Source organism: Cucurbita pepo, chromosome LG13 (genome assembly GCF_002806865.2).
Source record: "Cucurbita pepo subsp. pepo cultivar mu-cu-16 chromosome LG13, ASM280686v2, whole genome shotgun sequence".
In the NCBI taxonomy this organism is placed as follows: Eukaryota; Viridiplantae; Streptophyta; class Magnoliopsida; order Cucurbitales; family Cucurbitaceae; genus Cucurbita; species Cucurbita pepo.
Genome location: NC_036650.1, coordinates 6208160 through 6224305, shown reverse-complemented (window position 1 = coordinate 6224305; position 16146 = coordinate 6208160). Strand labels below are relative to the sequence as shown.

Sequence of the window (16146 nt, the reverse complement as noted above, 5' to 3'; positions counted from 1 at the left end):
ACTACAAAAATAGTTGTGAATTCAAAAAGGTTACGAATAGACTTCAAAAACCAAACATAAAACGATTCGTATACACGAAGAACAAAAAGAAAATCATCGAATTGAAGAAGAGATCCATAAAAAGTTTGCAATTTTTACAAGCTGAAGAAGAAAAATATTGGAAGGTATCTCTGGTGGAGTTCGATGATGTGGGGATTCTTCAAAATTAAACCTCTGTATACTTGTCAATGGTGGCGGCCAAGGTGGATCTGGGCACAGCCCCAATGACGCTCTCTCTTTTCTCCCCATTCTTGAAGAACAGAACCGTGGGAATGCTTCTAATACCATATTTTGAGGCCACATTTGGGCTGAGATCTGTATTGAGCTTCAAACACACAATCTTGCCTGCATATTCCTGCGCCAAATCCTTAATCACAGGCTCAATGATCTTGCAAGGTCCACACCACGGCGCCCAAAACTCCACCAGCACAGCCTTTTGACTCCCAACCACCAAACTGTCCCAACTCGACTCTGTCACCTCCGGCACTGCACGAAGAAACAAAAATCTCATCAAATTTGCAAACCCCACAAACACAAAAGCAGAGAAGAATCAATGTAATATGAATCGGGAGAGTAACCATCATCGACGGCGCCACGAGCTCGACACGCAAGGGAGAAGGATTTTCTGAAAGTGGAAATGATGGTAGAGGGGGAGAAGGACTTGTTTCCGGAAGTTGAAATGGGCAATTTGCGTTGAAGGGTTAAGGTTGTGTTTGGGTGGTGATTATAACAAAAGGGATAAGATTTGAGTCTGGGAGTGGTGGCGCACATGGCGGCGGTGGCGGCGGCGGCGGTGCCCAGTTGAACACAGTTATCGAGTGCCATTGGAGATGGGTAAACAGAGCTGTTTGTGTTGGTTTGATTCACTTTTTTTTTGATGTTTTTAAGAATGTAGATTCTGTTAATGGGCTTCAGTGAATTTGGATATTTTTGTGAGTGTTTATGAGGCTTGGAGTGGAAGGCGTCGTTGAGAGAAATATGTGGATCTACACGCCCTATTCTTGTGCTCCACGCAATTGTATTCGCTACCTCCCGGATAAAATGCTGACCAAGTTCATCATATTTGGAATTTAAAATAATGGAAAATAATTTATCTATATATATATATATATACAATATCATACCATTGTCCAGAGTCGTGTTTGTCTAACATGGTATCAGAGCCATGCCCTAAACTTAGTCGTGCCAATAGATTAGTAAATCCTCAAATGTCGAACAAAGGACTCTAAAAGAAAAGGAGTCGAGCCTCCTCGAAGGCAGTAAAAAATGACTAAGACTCCAAAGAAGTCTAGCCTCGATTAAGGGGAGGCGTACTTTGTTCCATGAGAGGTGTTGGATGATGGAAGTCCCACATCGACTAATTTAGGGAATGATCATAAGTTTATAAATGGTTGAGATATAATATTTTGCAGAATATATTTAGTTGTGGAATATATCTTAATATTATCCTTGTATTCTATTGAAAGGATATCAATATATTTCTATTTCTATTTCTTAACATAAACAAATAATACTTTCTCTATTGGTACGAAGCTTTTTGGGAAGTCTAAAACAAAGCCACGAGAGCTTATGCTCAAAGTGGACAATATCATACCTTGTGGAGAGTCGTGTTCGTATAACATGCTCGAATTGACTGAAATACTATATGTGTATACAAATTAAATCTTTTTTTTTTTTTTGAGTGAGAAAAAAAGGGAAATTAAATTGTTGGTTAATGGTAAAAAGGAAAAGAAATAAATTTGATATCCTTCTACCAAGGAATTTGTGGAGTGTAAGTTTTTAAGTAGAAACGTTGAATTTCGTGCCAGAGATGTTTGATTGAATTGGAAAGATATTAAAATTTTACCATTTCGTGTTATCCGCCAAAAAAAAAAAACTCACATCGTTCTAGATGCCTTAAGCAATCAGATCAACCTTTATTTGAAGTCGACAATCGATTTCATTGCATATTCAGATTTACGATAGATAGAGCTTGTCCTAAATCCACTAGGGTAATCTGAGCCGACGACCGTGACAAAAACCCTTCTTCTAAAAGAATATTAATGAATTTTATTTTAATTTAGTCGAGATTTTATTTATTAAAGAGAAATTTTATAAATAAATAAGTTCGAGTGAAAAAAAAAATTAAATTTAGAGTGGAAAAATTAGTGTAAGAAAAGACAAACACCGAAAGAATAATGTCAACTGAAATCTTTTTTAAAAGCAAACAAAACACCACAAACTAAACTTGGTAGTTAACCAGTCGCTATCTCCTCTACTATCTAATCACCTCTCGATCACATATCGTTCAACTTGTAACGTCCGTTTATTGAAAACCCGAATCAAGGTTATTATTATTGATATCGATTATATTTTCATAAACGGTACTTTTAAATTTAAAAAACGAACAAATACACTCGTCAAATATAGATAGTATACCCTGAAGTCTTCACCTCGACTGTGCCGTCGTCTCACTCACTATACACCACGTCTATCTATCGCCGAGCCTAGAAGAAACCTAAGCGTAGTTATATCGTCGGTATGTGATCATGATTCCCGCCGAGCGATCATATTAAAAAAAAAAACATAAATAAATAAATAACATTAATATTAGAAAAGATAATTCTTATGGGTTACTTCAGCCACTTGTCGGATGACACGTCAACATATGAGAACAAGCCGTATAGATAGGCTGTCTTACGGTCCCTTTGACAACTCCATATGTTGTTACTTTATTTATTTATTTATTTCATTATTAAAACCAATATATTTTTTTTAATTTTCACATAAATAACACATTATAAGTATATATATATATATATATTATTCTAATTAATAAAAATTAATTAAAATATAGGTCATTCGCTTAAATTAGTAGTTAATAAGTTGCATTAATTTACTTAAACAATACTTTACTTCAAATCATAAATTAACACTTGGTTTATTCGGTCGCCATAAAATTTCTTTTATTAATTAAAAAATACGTAATTTATGTTAGGAAGAAACCCATTATTTATACGTATTTAATTCCTAAAAAATCTAATAAATCATCGACATATTTAACATGTTGGATGATGGAAGTCCCACATCGGCTAATTTAGGGAATGATCATAGGTTTATAAGTGAGGAATACTAACTCAATTGGTGTGAGGCCTTTGGGGAAAGCCCGAAGCAAAGCCATGAGAGCTTATGCTCAAAGTGGACAATATCATACCATTGTGGAGAGTCGTGTTTGTCTAACATAACATTTTAAAATTTATATATTTTTTTTTTTTAGATATTAAGGAAATAAATATAATGAAAAAGGTTAGGTGTATGTTTGTTTTAAGAAGGTGAAAGAAAAGGTACGTCATAGTTTTCATAACAAAGACATTGGATTTAACAAAATTATGGTCAGTTTTGGGGTACAAATTAAGCAGCTGCTAATTAAGTAATGCTTAATTTAAACTATAACCCTAAATTAATTAACCATAACCAAGGTTATTAATTGTAATTTTAACCCGAAATCTCATATTTTATTATCATATGAACTTACATGACTGCATGCATGAAAATTAATTAACATTATAACCAAAGTTTAATTTGAGAATAATGTCTCTAGGAATCATATATTATACGATGTGGGTTGGAAAAATGTGTTGAAAATAATGATATATATTTAAGAAAGAAGTCATTGCACTAGGAGAGATGTCACTTTAAGTTAAAAAACCGAAAGCTGCCTTGTTTGGTTAACGTGTATAGACTATCGGGATGGAAAATGGATAGCGATTTAAAGAAACTATTGAACGAGATCGCTATAATGTTGTTGCGTTTTGATATACATTTACGGTAACGTCGTGATTTCTTCTCGGGTAATTTCTCTCGAGATATTGAGGTTGTCGAGATGGGGAATAAAAATTAAAAAAAAAAAATGTCGTGTGAAAGCAACAAAAGTGACTGCCTATCCACAACCCTCTCTCTCTCTCTCTTAAACCAACCCCACTTTGCTTTATTACTCTTGCTTTGTGTCTTCTTGTTCTTCATTGTTCTTCATTGTTCTTCATTGGCTAGGGTTGTAGCTGGTTGTTGTAAGGTTAGTGATAGATCTTTGATTGTTTTTGGTTCATAAGGGTGTTTGATCGATGATCATGAAGGATTCTGGGGATCTTCATGTTTATGATCATGAGTATAAATCGTCGTGTCCACGAGGTCATTGGAGACCGGCTGAGGATCAAAAGCTTCGACGGTTGGTTGAACAATACGGCGCTCAAAATTGGAACTCCATTGCTGAGAAGCTTCAAGGCAGATCAGGTACCCCGATTCTCTCGTCTAACATATCATCTATTTCCTCTTTCGGGTTCGAGCGGAGAGAAATAATCACTGTAGATCGTCTTTAATTCAAAATTTTTTGAATCGAATCTCGATCGAGGACGTATTGGAATGATTGTACGGATCGAAAAAGTTGGTAAATAAACAAACCGACATGAATAATTTCAATAATTTGATGATATATGTAGATTCGAGTAAAGGGTTTGTTGAATTTCTAAATTTGTTATATTAATTTAACCTAATTCTTTAATTTTTTGTTTGTTGTTTGTTAGGAAAGAGCTGTAGATTGAGATGGTTTAATCAGCTCGACCCTAGGATCATTAGGAAGCCATTTAGTGAAGAAGAAGAGGAAAGGCTTTTGGCGGCTCATCGGATACATGGAAACAAATGGTCACTTATTGCTAGACTATTTCCGGGTCGAACCGATAACGCTGTGAAGAATCATTGGCATGTTATAATGGCAAGAAAGCAACTGGAACAATCCAAACTTCCCAAACGAACGCATCAACACTTTCCAGTTACTTCTTCTAATTTTCTCGGCAACCAAACAGAATCTTCCTCACTAGATCGTCGTCAGTTTAGTACTACAATTCTTGTCTCCGACAACAACCGCTCCCATAAAGATGGAATGGTTTGGAATTTCAGACAGAGCTTGAAAGGTTATTCAGACCATAACAATATTCCCGTTCTCCATAGACATTATTATCCTAATTATTCCTCAAAGTATGCAAACTTTAGAACCTCCCCATCATCAGCTCGATTTTGCTTCCCGACTGCTAAAATTCCTTTTGGGGTTTTTGAATTTGGTAGCACATCAACGACTCCACTTGTGAAGTTCATGGCTAATACCGATAATCATCATCGTCATCATCATCTTCATGCTCAAGAACAACGACAAGAACAAGAATCACTCAACAACGACAAAGATACTCCCTTCATAGATTTCCTCGGAGTAGGAATTTCTTCTTGATTATCTAATATATATATATATATATATATATATATATATATATATATTCCATCGATCTTCTAATTAATTACTTGTTCGAACTAATACTTATGATCCTCCCATGTGAAAATTAAAAGTAGTTTTTTTTAATATATAGTTTTATACAAAACCCTTTTCCCTGTCGAGATGGTATTTTAATTTCATGTACAAGTCTTTCGGAATGTTTGCATAGATTAATGTTTCTTCTGGAAGTCTCGTATCAATGTCTTGTCAAAATAAAGAACTATCGGACATACCCTAACGCAATAGTTTATCCAGGTATCCGCTCTGAGCACCACATGTGACTATGTATAAAAATTTTGGAGCTTACTAGATTACTTTTTAAGACCGTTCTTCATTTTGCACCTAACTTCCTATGATTTCACTTAAATTTATTCTTGCTCGGGATAGTTTATTATATTATAAACATGCTTAAGAATAATATCTAAATTTTAAATATTCATTTTTATATTTAACGTTTAAAATAATAAACTTGAAATTAGTAGTTTAATTAATAAATAAAAAAATTAGGAGTATATAAGTACGAGACAATCTAAAACATTTTAGATAAATGCAAAAAGAGCGACAAAAACGACATCTAAACTTCCGAACATTTTCTACGACATGTCCTCCCATGTTATTTAACCGAAAGAGAAACCCCCAACTCCCAATATTTATTCTTTGTCTTCAAACCCTAGAATTCAAATCGACCTTTTGACAAACCCTAAAATTTCTATATGTTTGTTTTGGCGTGAAGGATCGAATCGTCAACCTTTTAAGAATCTAACGAGCGTTTTTCAATAATATATATGTATATTTCTTTTAATAAAATAAATTTTTATATATAATGCATAACCTAAAATATAATTATCCAATTTGAACATAACTCAACTAATAAATATCATTTTTAGATTCTTCGATCTAAACTAGAATACAAATAAGGTCATAGTTTAATAAATTAGACAAATCTTTAAAATTACCAAACATTTATATTTATATTCCGATCGTTGTTGAACTGAACCAAACCGAACCAAACCGAACCAGGTTGGGTGTTGGTCAGAAACAATGAACCGGCACAGTAAATGGTGACAACGAAATGACTTGTTAAATCAGGAAAATTTCACCATCATAATCTCGGATTCTCTAATTTAGTAGTTTAAATAATAATTACCTCTTTTCTAGCACTTTGGTGACCCTATTATTTATAATAATCATTGCTCTTACTCTATTCCTTTATTTATTTATTTATTATTAATATTATTTTTATCTTTTTAAATTTAAGTTTAATTATTATTATTATTATTATTAGTCGAATAACTCAATTGGTTTTTATTATATTTAGTCGTTATAAATTAAAAAAATTTAATAATTAAAAAAATAATATGATAATCTAATTTAACCTAACCAAAAAATAGAGGATAAAATTAGGTTGAATTGTGAACTCAATTCTAATTAATCGGATCACCGATCTAACAATAAATTTTGAGTGGTACAAAAGATTTTATCGAGAAAAATAATCTGGGGATGTAAAATCATCTTGACGCAATAATGACGTCATAATTCTATTTGGATAAATATATTTTTTTGTATATATATAGAAGCACCATTTCCAAAATTGAATGAAATAAAGAAGGCAGGCGTGTGGAAGGAAGCCAAGGGGTTGCGCTCCGACGACACTGTCAGCCAGATTGGAATAAATTCCAAGCTCCTAAAGTCTAAAATTGTGGGCACCGCCGATCAGTGGAAGTGGTTGGGTGAAATTAATACGGTAACACATTGCCTTGTACAAAGCTCACCAACTTTCCTAATTTTTGTGTACCCTATTCGTTTCCTTATTTATAACCCCCAAGTTAATTCCACCCAAATTGACCACAAACTAAAAAAGCTAAGGCTCCGGAGGAAAGAAATATGGGAAGAGGCAGTGCAGTCGGTAGCGCCCTCGTTGTTGCTGCTGTTATCGGGTTGGTTATGATGTCTCAGTTGGAGAGCGTGGAGGCAGCCGTTTACACTGTCGGCGACGCCGGTGGATGGACTTTTAATGTCCAAGGTTGGCCCAACGGCAAACACTTTCGTGCTGGCGATACTCTCAGTAAGCTCCTCCACCATTTTTTTTTTTTTTTTTTTTTTTATTAAAGGAAAATATGGACAAAGTTTGTACTACAATATCATACCGTTGTGGATAGTCGTGATTCCTGACATGTTATCAGAGTCATGCCCCTAACTGGGACAATATCGTACCATTGTGGAGACTTGTGATTCCTGGCATGGTATCAGAGTCATGCCCCTAATTGGGACAATATCGTACCACCTAATTGGGACAATATCGTACCATTGTGGAGAGTCGGATTCCTAATATGGTATCAGAGCCATGCTCTTAACTTAGCAGGTCAATAAAATCCTCAAATGTCAAACAAAAAAAGTTATATAGGCCTCAGGAGAGGCTCTATGGTGTACTTGGCTATATAGGCCTCAGGAGAGGCTCTATGGTGTACTTGGCTATATAGGCCTCAGGAGAGGCTCTATGGTGTACTTGGCTATATAGGCCTCAGGAGAGGCTCTATGGTGTACTTGGCTATATAGGCCTCAGGAGAGGCTCTATGGTGTACTTGGCTATATAGGCCTCAGGAGAGGCTCTATGGTGTACTTGGCTATATAGGCCTCAGGAGAGGCTCTATGGTGTACTTGGCTATATAGGCCTCAGGAGAGGCTCTATGGTGTACTTGGCTATATAGGCCTCAGGAGAGGCTCTATGGTGTACTTGGCTATATAGGCCTCAGGAGAGGCTCTATGGTGTACTTGGCTCGATGGGAGGATGGTTGAGGATTATTGAAAGGGAGTCAAAAGACATTGACTAATCTAACGAATGATCCTGTTGGTACGAGATCTTTTAAAAGACATTGACTAATCTAACGAATGATCCTGTTGGTACGAGATCTTTTGAAGAAACCAGAGAGTTATATGGTCAAAGTGAACAATATCATTCTATTGTGAAGAATCTTATCTGACAAAATATTTGTTTGCAGAGTTCAATTACGACCGGACAATTCATAACGTGGTGGTGGTGAACCAAGGTGGGTACACGAGCTGCCGGACTCCGGCGGGAGCGAAAGTTTTCACCTCCGGTAGCGACCAGATAAAGCTGGCGAAGGGAATGAACTATTTCATCTGCAACTTCCCCGGCCACTGTGAATCCGGCATGAAGATTGCCGTGAATGCTCTCTAAATCTGTACCCCCTTTTAAAAACTTTATTTACCGCTGTTAAAATAAAATAACCGTCCGTAATTTATACAGTGGGAGTGTTTGCTTTGTAGTTCAAATGTCATTTCCTTGTCGGGAGCTTATATAGTTTATCCAATCATATCAATGCTTTTCTTTATTTATTTGTTTGTTTTTGTCGGTTATAGTAATGGAAAATATAATAATTTATTTTCCAATATTAAGTTTAAATATCTAATTTAAATAATTTATAACTTACTAAATTCAAACTTCCATCATTAAAAAAAAAAAAACATTAAAAATCATTAAAAAAAAAGTATTAAAAAAAAGTATTTATTTGATTAGAATTTGGAATGAAAGGGTTCGCTGTGTCTTTGTTTCTATTGCATTCTATCTCATCGTATCAAATTCTGTTCTGCGATATTTGAGAATCACCGTCAATACCTCGGTGTAGGTCCGGGATAATCCTTTGTTCCACAGTCTGGGTCTATTTACAACTAGCCAATTAAGAATTCTCAGATGTACTAGTACTAGCAAGTGCATCTTTGATGCAGTCATCGATTCTCCCGAGAGGTCACAATTACCGCGAGNCAGATGTACTAGTACTAGTAAGTGCATCTTTGATGCAGTCATCGACTCTCTCAAGATGTCACAATTACCGCGAGCAAGTTGTACTAGTACTGGCAAGTGCATCTTTGATGCAGTCATCAATTCTCCCGAGAGGTTAGAATTACTGTGAGCAAACTGTACTAGTACTAGCAAGTGCATCTTTGATGCACTTATCGATTCTCCCGAGAGGTCACAATTACCGCGAGCTTATTGACGAGGAACATGTTTAATTTAATTTATTTGAGTAAGATATGACCCTAAAAATTTAGCGCATAAATTATATTTTTTTTTCGATAAAAATATTAAAATTATAATTTTAGTTTATAGTTAAATTAAAAAATTATGTAATCAAATTTTGAAATTTGTATTCGGTTGTTATTTAAAAAAAAAAGAACTTCCAAATAAGAACTGTTCACCGCGTTATGAGCGGAAACTTTATTACCCAACTAAACTAGATCAAGGATTTCTCTCTTCGCTTTTGTCAAACAGTAGGAGATTCCACCGCCGCCGGTCGCCGTCGCCTCCGCCGTCACCATCTCATCTGTGGTGCTGTTCCAAGATCCAAGTCCTGCGACTCCACGGAGGAATCTTCGTTCCCTTTTACCTCTGCCTCTGCTCCCCCGCTTGGGGATGCCGATCAAGAGGCCACTCTACAACCGCCTGAACCATCGTCCTTTCCCCCGGCGCCGGTAGTTTCAGAAACTATAATGTCTTCGAGGGATCCTAACGCCATCTTCAGTGGAGGCGGTATCAGGTCTTTGACTCTTTCTTTTCTTTCTCGTCAAATTTCATGGTGCTTTCTGCTGTGAATCTCTCTATTGTGACTTTTTCTCTCTCCCGCCCTTGTTTTTTGAATTACTTTTAATTAAAGCGTCGTCTATGGGGCTGGACCATTGGATTTGTCCGTTCAAGCTTCTTACTCGTTGTATTTATGATTCTCGTGACATTCCATATCTGGATGGAGACACCGAATTACAGATTTATATTTTCGTGTTTTAAATTTGCCTTGTTTTTAGAGGGGTGGTATTTTTAGGCAAGGTGTTGCAATGGCGTTTGTAAAAGGGGCTTCAATTGAAACTTATGGATATTTATTTGACCAGTACTTTGTGTAGTCTACTTTGCTGTGAAGAGTGGTCCAAACTACCTCGCCATTGCATCCATGGTGGACCTGAGTTTTTAGTTTAACTTTCTGCTTTAGCAATAAGATTCCTTTCGAAACCTTTTTTTAAGATTTGAAGCAATCAATGTGCAATGACTGAGTTCTTAAAGGTGCTCATAGGTCCCAGTATCATCTGAGGTGTGATTTTGGGTTGCCCTTAGGGATGGGTTTGTCAGCCATGCATCATTTAATTTCTTTAAGAACTTAATAATCCTTAGTTTTGTGTTTTTGATAGTTTTTTTCTAGAGGCAATTCTAGATGTATGATATTGGATTCAGTAATTGTACTTTCTCTGCAGAGTTGAAATCTAGCTCCCCTGATCCTTATTCTGCGACTTTAAGTCAATAATAGGCATAACAAGAGACATATTGGCTAATACTTGCACATCTAACATTTTTCTCTTCTGTACTACTAGTTTTCTTAATGGAAATCAGACTGGAAAGTTCAGCTATGGGTATTCTAGTTTCAAAGGAAAAAGGGCTTCGATGGAGGACTTCTATGAAACAAGAATTTCTGAAGTTGACGGGCAGATGGTCGCTTTTTTTGGTGTTTTTGATGGTAGGAGCTAATATTTGTTTGCAACTTTATATCATTTTATTTGTGAGATTGAATCCGAGGCACGATTTACATCTGGGGTTCCCTAAAAATTGTTTCTATCTTTAAGTCACTTACAGCATTTAATTTGTTCAATTCATTTAAGAACTCTCCTTTTGAGATTCCTGAGTTGTTCAATTCATTTAGTGAAATGCATAAATGCTTGTTCTTTTCCCCAATTTCATGGATGCTGCGATGTTACCTAGGTCATGGAGGTTCCATAACAGCTGAATACCTTAAGCGCAATCTTTTCAAGAACCTAAGTAGCCACCCAGACTTTATCAAAGACACAAAGACTGCAATTAGTAAGAAGTTATAATGTATTTGTGCATATGATATCATATTTTCCTTTTGGCTTTGCTAGTGGAGCATAAACCAGGAAAAATGCTTATTCTACAGTTGAGGTCTTTAAACAGACCGATGCCGATTATATTAATGAAGAGAAAGGGCAGCAGAAAGATGCTGGCTCAACTGCATCAACTGCTGTTCTGTTAGGGGATCGTCTCCTCGTTGCAAATGTTGGGGATTCCAGAGTAGTTGCGTCTAGAGCTGGTTCAGGTTTCATATTTTTTTCTGTAATTTTACTTGGTTTTAATCTAACATGAAATGGTGGATCGAAACTTTTTGTTCAATCATTGCATAAGTAACGAAAATTAAGATTTTTTTTGGAATAAATAGATATGTTGCAAATCTTGTGCTATGAAGTCAGATACATTATTCATTTGTTGCACAGCTATTCCCCTCTCTATTGATCACAAACCTGATAGATCAGATGAACGAGAAAGGATTGAACAAGCTGGAGGTTTCATTATTTGGGCAGGTAAAGTACACTAACTTTTAGATCATAGCCTTGTGCACCGCACTCAATTTTTCAATTGTGTTTAAAGGATACAATATATGTTCCAATGTAATCATAATGAATAAAGTTTATCTCGACGTATTTTTGTTTTATTTATATCTGTGCGTGTATGTATACACGCACACACATGAAGAATATAACTGCACTATCCGCATTGTGAATTTTCATTAGCGATTTTCTTTTTCCGTTTATCTATGGCTAGCATTAAACAGCAATCCTGGTAATATACTTGAACAAAAAAAAAAAAAAAATTGTCCATCAGTATTTCCATCTTTTACAATAATTATCATATTGCACAAACTAATCTTAACATTAGAGTTTGAAATAAAACATCTAATTTGATGCAAAACTTAACCCAGGAACTTGGAGGGTTGGTGGTATTCTAGCAGTTTCGCGTGCCTTTGGAGATAAGCTACTCAAACCATATGTTGTTGCTGATCCTGAAATACAGGTTGGGAAGCTATCTTTTACAATATGAACTTAGTATGTATTTATTTATTTGGTCTAGCACATATGAATTATCAGCACAAGTTGACTATACTCTAATTATTTGCACTTGCATATGTTCTCCATCAAATGTAAATGAAATTTATCCTGAATATTTTGCAACGTGCTAAGACCGTTGAATTTAACTAAGAGGTCATTGTTTCGATTCTTTCGTGCTGCTTATGTAGTTTCAAACTATTTGGCATTGCATGTTGGTGTAATCATGTAGTTAAAAGTCATATGCTTAAAACGCTTTATATCGCTGGACAACTATATTTGGGGACAGGATTAGCAGTTAACGATCTATCGTTCCAATCTTCAAAATACTGAACCCATAACCATAGGTTTGTATTTTGAATGTTTATCTGTTTCCTTATGCTTTTATAATTGCTTCTGGAAATCTGGAAGAGAGCTTTGCTTTCGCTGTTTTTACCTGCTTCCTTTACACTGATGTCCACTCATCTGAACAGGAAGAAGAAATTGACGGTGTAGATTTTATTATCATTGCAAGTGATGGACTTTGGAATGTTTTATCAAATGAGGTGATTATTCATTCAAATTACTTTGTCTCTCACTGTATTATTCTATTAGAAAGAGTACTTATTCATTTATTTAGTTTTTTAAACAAAGATCTGTTCTGGTTCTGGTTTTGACATCTTAATATGTGGTAATGCCAACTTGAAGATCTTATAAATAATGACTATATGGGGTTGGGCTTTCCCTTTCGGATTTCCCCTCAAGGGTTTTTAAACGTGTCTGGTAGGGAGAGGTTTTCATAGTCTTGTAAAAAAGCTTTGTTTTCCTTTCCAACGATGTGGGATATTACAATCCATCCCCTTCGGGGTCCAGCGTCCCCGCTGGCACTCGTTCCCTTCTCCAATTGACGTGGGACCCCCTAGTCCACCCTCTTCGGGGCCCAACGTCCTCGCTGGCATATCGCCTAGTGTCCACCCTCCTAGTTGGTACATCGCTCAGTGTTTTGCTCTGATACCACTTGTAACGGCCTAAGCCCACCGCTAACCGATATTGTCCTCTTTGATTTTTTCCTTTCGAGTTTTCTCTCAAGGTTTTTTAACGCGTCTACTAGGGGAGGTTTCCACACCCTTATACAGAATGTTTCTCCTCCCCAATAATGTGGGATATCACAATTCAATCATTTGGCCTTTCTCCAATAGAAACCAGTGGACTGAAAGGAGAGAGAGAGAGATAATTGTCAAGCGCTCTTCTTCCATGTCATAATCTTCGAACCAACTATCCCACGACCACCCAAAAAAGGATAAGCCAATACCATTGTACTGCATAAACTATACTATAAAATCCGTAGGATGATTGAAAAGCACGGCTAGTCTTTGCGGCATTGGCAGATTTTTTTAGTTGTGCAATTCCATGCTTGCCAGAAGCTAGAGTCGGCTACTATAATTTTCTAATTTCAGTAGTAGACACAGAATGCTCAAATCAAACTACATATTGTCTAAGTTTGATATCCGTTTTGGGGTTTCCAGGATGCTGTAGCATTGGTGCAACACATCCAAGATACAGAAGTGGCATCAAGAACACTAATCCAAGAAGCGTATGCTCGAGGGAGTTCCGACAACATTACATGTGTCATTGTACGATTTGGTCTATCGTAACTCGATACAATCCATCAAACTTGTATGAAGTAGCAAATGGCTCTTCTTTCCCATGGAATGCCATGACTAACTACAGTTACTGGTCTTAACACGGCCTTCATCCTTAAAGATTAGCTGAATTGTTTGTTTATATTGAGTAGAATATGTAACTTATCCTAGCTGTGCTCAGGACGTTCCTGCTCAATCTGTAGACTGCTTAAAACGTTGCCTTTATATGTATATGACAGACTGATATGTTCACTTTTGATTCAAACTCGTGTTAACGGATGTCTTTTTCACTGCGTTTTCTCACATTGTAATAACTTTAAGTCAACATTATGCTTTCTTTTCTCCTTCGTTTTTTACCTTGCAATATTTTAACTTCTTGTGAACGTTTCAAAACTACCCTTAGAATATAAATTTTTAGATGAAATAATGTACATCGACAAAAGGGGTTCTTATAATTAAAATTGATTTCGTATTAATGTGATTAATGATTGATATTACTTAATTAATGGACAATACTGATTAGTAGCAAATCTCTTGCATCATGTGGGGGGAAACAAAATCTCTTATCTTTAATGTTAAACATTTATAAAATAAGTTGCACAGAAATCATTAAAGTTGCCTCTTTTACAGCTCCATCCTCCTATTATTAATCATCATGAAACATGGAAGGTTGGTCCATACGAGGATGAAGAAGTATTTTTTTAAATAATAATCTAATATATGAAATTAGTCAACAATTGGTTCTATGGTGTAGTGGTTAGCACTCTGGACTTTGAATCCAGCGACCTGGGTTCGACTCCCGGTAGGACCTCTTTTTTCTTTTCCGCATTTCCAAAACTGCATCTCGGTGGGTCCAATCTGAAAGCCCACTAAGAAAAGCTGAATTAGCCCAAGCCCAGCACACAAATGAGGCCCAAAACAGGCCAGCCGACAACTTACGAGGACACGTGGCGAAATATAAGAGGGTGTGAGTCTGAGGAGGTCGCTGCATCATAAGCACCACTTTGTTGACAGTTAGAATACACTGTTTCCTCCCGCGAAAAAGCAGTTTGTTATAATAGTTTATTTGTGAAGAACTGGAAAGGCACGAGAAGCTAGTGGGCGGTGGGGTGGGCGAAGCGAAGCGAAGGGGCCTCTTCCGTCAGACATGGCCCTATTTCTCTCTCTCTCTCTCTCTCTCTCTCTTACTTTTTCCCATCTTCTCTGCTCTCAGCTTTCTACTTCCACTCCCAGCTGTTGCTGTTCCACTCCTGTGGGAGCCTGCTCTTCTGAAGATCCCTGATCTAGGTCTCCACCAATATGGTGAACGATACTGAGTATTACGACATTCTCGGTGTTCGTCCTTCTGCTTCCGAGGACGAGATTCGTAAAGCCTATTATCTTAAGGTTAGCTTTTCTGAGACTGGAGGATTCATTGATTGATCGATTGATTGATTGATTTTACAAGAACTTTTGAGTTTTGTTCTGTTAATTACTTGATTCTTGTGTTGTTGGAAATCGATTAGGTATAATGAGCATGAATTGCATAATTAGTCTGGTGCTTAACTTGATTGTTCTGGTACAGGCGAAACAAGTCCATCCGGATAAGAATTTGAATGATCCTCAAGCTGCTGAAAGGTTTCAGGCAAGTATACTCTGGTTCATCGTCTTCTTTACCTCCTGCGCTTCGTGTTTTGCATAATGTGGAACTTTTCCCCAGCGGCTGAAATTGTGTCGAAGTTTTGAGTGATGCAGGTGTTAGGTGAAGCCTATCAAGTTTTGAGTGATGCAGTCCAAAGAGATGCATATGATAGGAATGGGAAGCACAGTATTACTAGGTTAGATCTTAATTTGTATTTGTGGTTTTCTTCATCCACGTTGATGTCATTTTGTTCAAGTTATTTATAATTTTTCTCTGGACTGTTGTTTGATGTTCTTTTCGATAATTTGCTGTTTTTTCTTTTGACATTATTGGATCTTTTATGTTCAGGGAATCCATGCTTGACCCTACTGCTGTCTTTGCACTTCTATTTGGAAGTGAATTGTTTGAGGACTATATTGGACATTTAGCTGTAGCATCAATGGCTTCATCTGAATTAGAGAGCGAAACTGGTAATTCAGAGAGATTACAAGATAAGTTGAAGGCAAGTATACCTTAAAGCACACAAATAACAATGAAGACACTGTTGTATCTAGTCAGATTCATGTTTTTGCTACAACAGTTTAGTTGGTGGCCAATCCTTCTCCAAACAACTTTTATATCTATAAGCAATATTAGATAAGAAGGAATCCTTTTTCATCTTCCCCCCC

General features: G+C 36.4%; 5 protein-coding genes and 1 non-coding gene across 8 annotated transcripts in view; 5 read left to right on the top strand and 1 right to left on the bottom strand.

The window, feature by feature from the left end:
* Positions 1–2: 2 nt before the first annotated feature.
* LOC111808519 (thioredoxin M-type, chloroplastic-like) lies at positions 3–1009 on the bottom strand. The gene is made up of 2 exons (XM_023694561.1): positions 618–1009; positions 3–525 (listed from the first exon to the last, which is right to left on the bottom strand). Exons 1-2 carry the CDS (start codon positions 862–864, stop codon positions 206–208), a joined length of 567 nt encoding a protein of 188 aa, XP_023550329.1. The 5' UTR covers positions 865–1009; the 3' UTR covers positions 3–205.
* A 2986-nt stretch (positions 1010–3995) lies between these two features.
* On the top strand, positions 3996–5456 carry LOC111809084 (transcription factor MYB52-like). 2 transcript variants are annotated; one of them, XM_023695431.1, is made up of 3 exons: positions 3996–4308; positions 4599–5303; positions 5334–5456. In XM_023695431.1, the coding sequence occupies exons 1-2, from the start codon at positions 4140–4142 to the stop codon at positions 5294–5296; spliced, it is 867 nt and encodes a 288-aa protein (XP_023551199.1). In that variant the 5' UTR covers positions 3996–4139; the 3' UTR covers positions 5297–5303; positions 5334–5456. The 2 variants fall into 2 exon arrangements, with proteins under 2 accessions (XP_023551199.1, XP_023551198.1); XM_023695430.1 differs by having other exon boundaries at positions 4599–5313; positions 5344–5456.
* A 1582-nt stretch (positions 5457–7038) lies between these two features.
* Positions 7039–8693, top strand: LOC111808969 (basic blue protein-like). Its single transcript, XM_023695229.1, has 2 exons — positions 7039–7403; positions 8338–8693. Exons 1-2 carry the CDS (start codon positions 7223–7225, stop codon positions 8535–8537), a joined length of 381 nt encoding a protein of 126 aa, XP_023550997.1. The 5' UTR covers positions 7039–7222; the 3' UTR covers positions 8538–8693.
* Positions 8694–9596: 903 nt separating this feature from the next.
* Positions 9597–14160, top strand: LOC111808091 (probable protein phosphatase 2C 11). Its single transcript, XM_023693895.1, has 8 exons — positions 9597–9894; positions 10715–10857; positions 11100–11198; positions 11293–11451; positions 11627–11713; positions 12112–12203; positions 12709–12780; positions 13741–14160. The coding sequence occupies exons 1-8, from the start codon at positions 9848–9850 to the stop codon at positions 13867–13869; spliced, it is 828 nt and encodes a 275-aa protein (XP_023549663.1). The 5' UTR covers positions 9597–9847; the 3' UTR covers positions 13870–14160.
* Positions 14161–14596: 436 nt separating this feature from the next.
* Positions 14597–14668, top strand: TRNAQ-UUG. The gene has a single exon. It is a non-coding gene; the product is annotated as a tRNA-Gln (tRNA).
* Positions 14669–14976: 308 nt separating this feature from the next.
* LOC111808370 (chaperone protein dnaJ 10-like) overlaps positions 14977–16146 on the top strand; it is a 4170-nt gene continuing 3000 nt past the window's right edge. For both annotated transcript variants that reach the window (XM_023694303.1, XM_023694302.1), the window contains exons 1-4: positions 14977–15243; positions 15422–15481; positions 15592–15674; positions 15827–15980. In XM_023694303.1, the coding sequence (XP_023550071.1) occupies positions 15157–15243; positions 15422–15481; positions 15592–15674; positions 15827–15980 (384 nt within the window). In that variant the 5' untranslated portion in view covers positions 14977–15156. The remainder of the gene's footprint in view (positions 15244–15421; positions 15482–15591; positions 15675–15826; positions 15981–16146) is intronic.

Bases quoted from the DNA above. Each gene is read 5' to 3' on its own strand.
- LOC111808091 (XM_023693895.1), top strand. From the start codon at position 9,848: ATGTCTTCGAGGGATCCTAACGCCATCTTCAGTGGAGGCGGTATCAG. The intron at 9,895-10,714 runs GTCTTTGACTCT...CTGTACTACTAG, and splicing joins TTCAGTGGAGGCGGTATCAG to TTTTCTTAATGGAAATCAGA. The intron at 11,199-11,292 runs GTAAGAAGTTAT...CTTATTCTACAG, and splicing joins AGACACAAAGACTGCAATTA to TTGAGGTCTTTAAACAGACC.
- LOC111809084 (XM_023695431.1), top strand. From the start codon at position 4,140: ATGATCATGAAGGATTCTGGGGATCTTCATGTTTATGATCATGAGTAT. The intron at 4,309-4,598 runs GTACCCCGATTC...GTTGTTTGTTAG, and splicing joins GAAGCTTCAAGGCAGATCAG to GAAAGAGCTGTAGATTGAGA.
- LOC111808969 (XM_023695229.1), top strand. From the start codon at position 7,223: ATGGGAAGAGGCAGTGCAGTCGGTAGCGCCCTCGTTGTTGCTGCTGTT. The intron at 7,404-8,337 runs GTAAGCTCCTCC...ATTTGTTTGCAG, and splicing joins TCGTGCTGGCGATACTCTCA to AGTTCAATTACGACCGGACA.
- LOC111808519 (XM_023694561.1), bottom strand. From the start codon at position 864: ATGGCACTCGATAACTGTGTTCAACTGGGCACCGCCGCCGCCGCCACC. The intron at 526-617 runs GTTACTCTCCCG...TTCTTCGTGCAG, and splicing joins TCGTGGCGCCGTCGATGATG to TGCCGGAGGTGACAGAGTCG.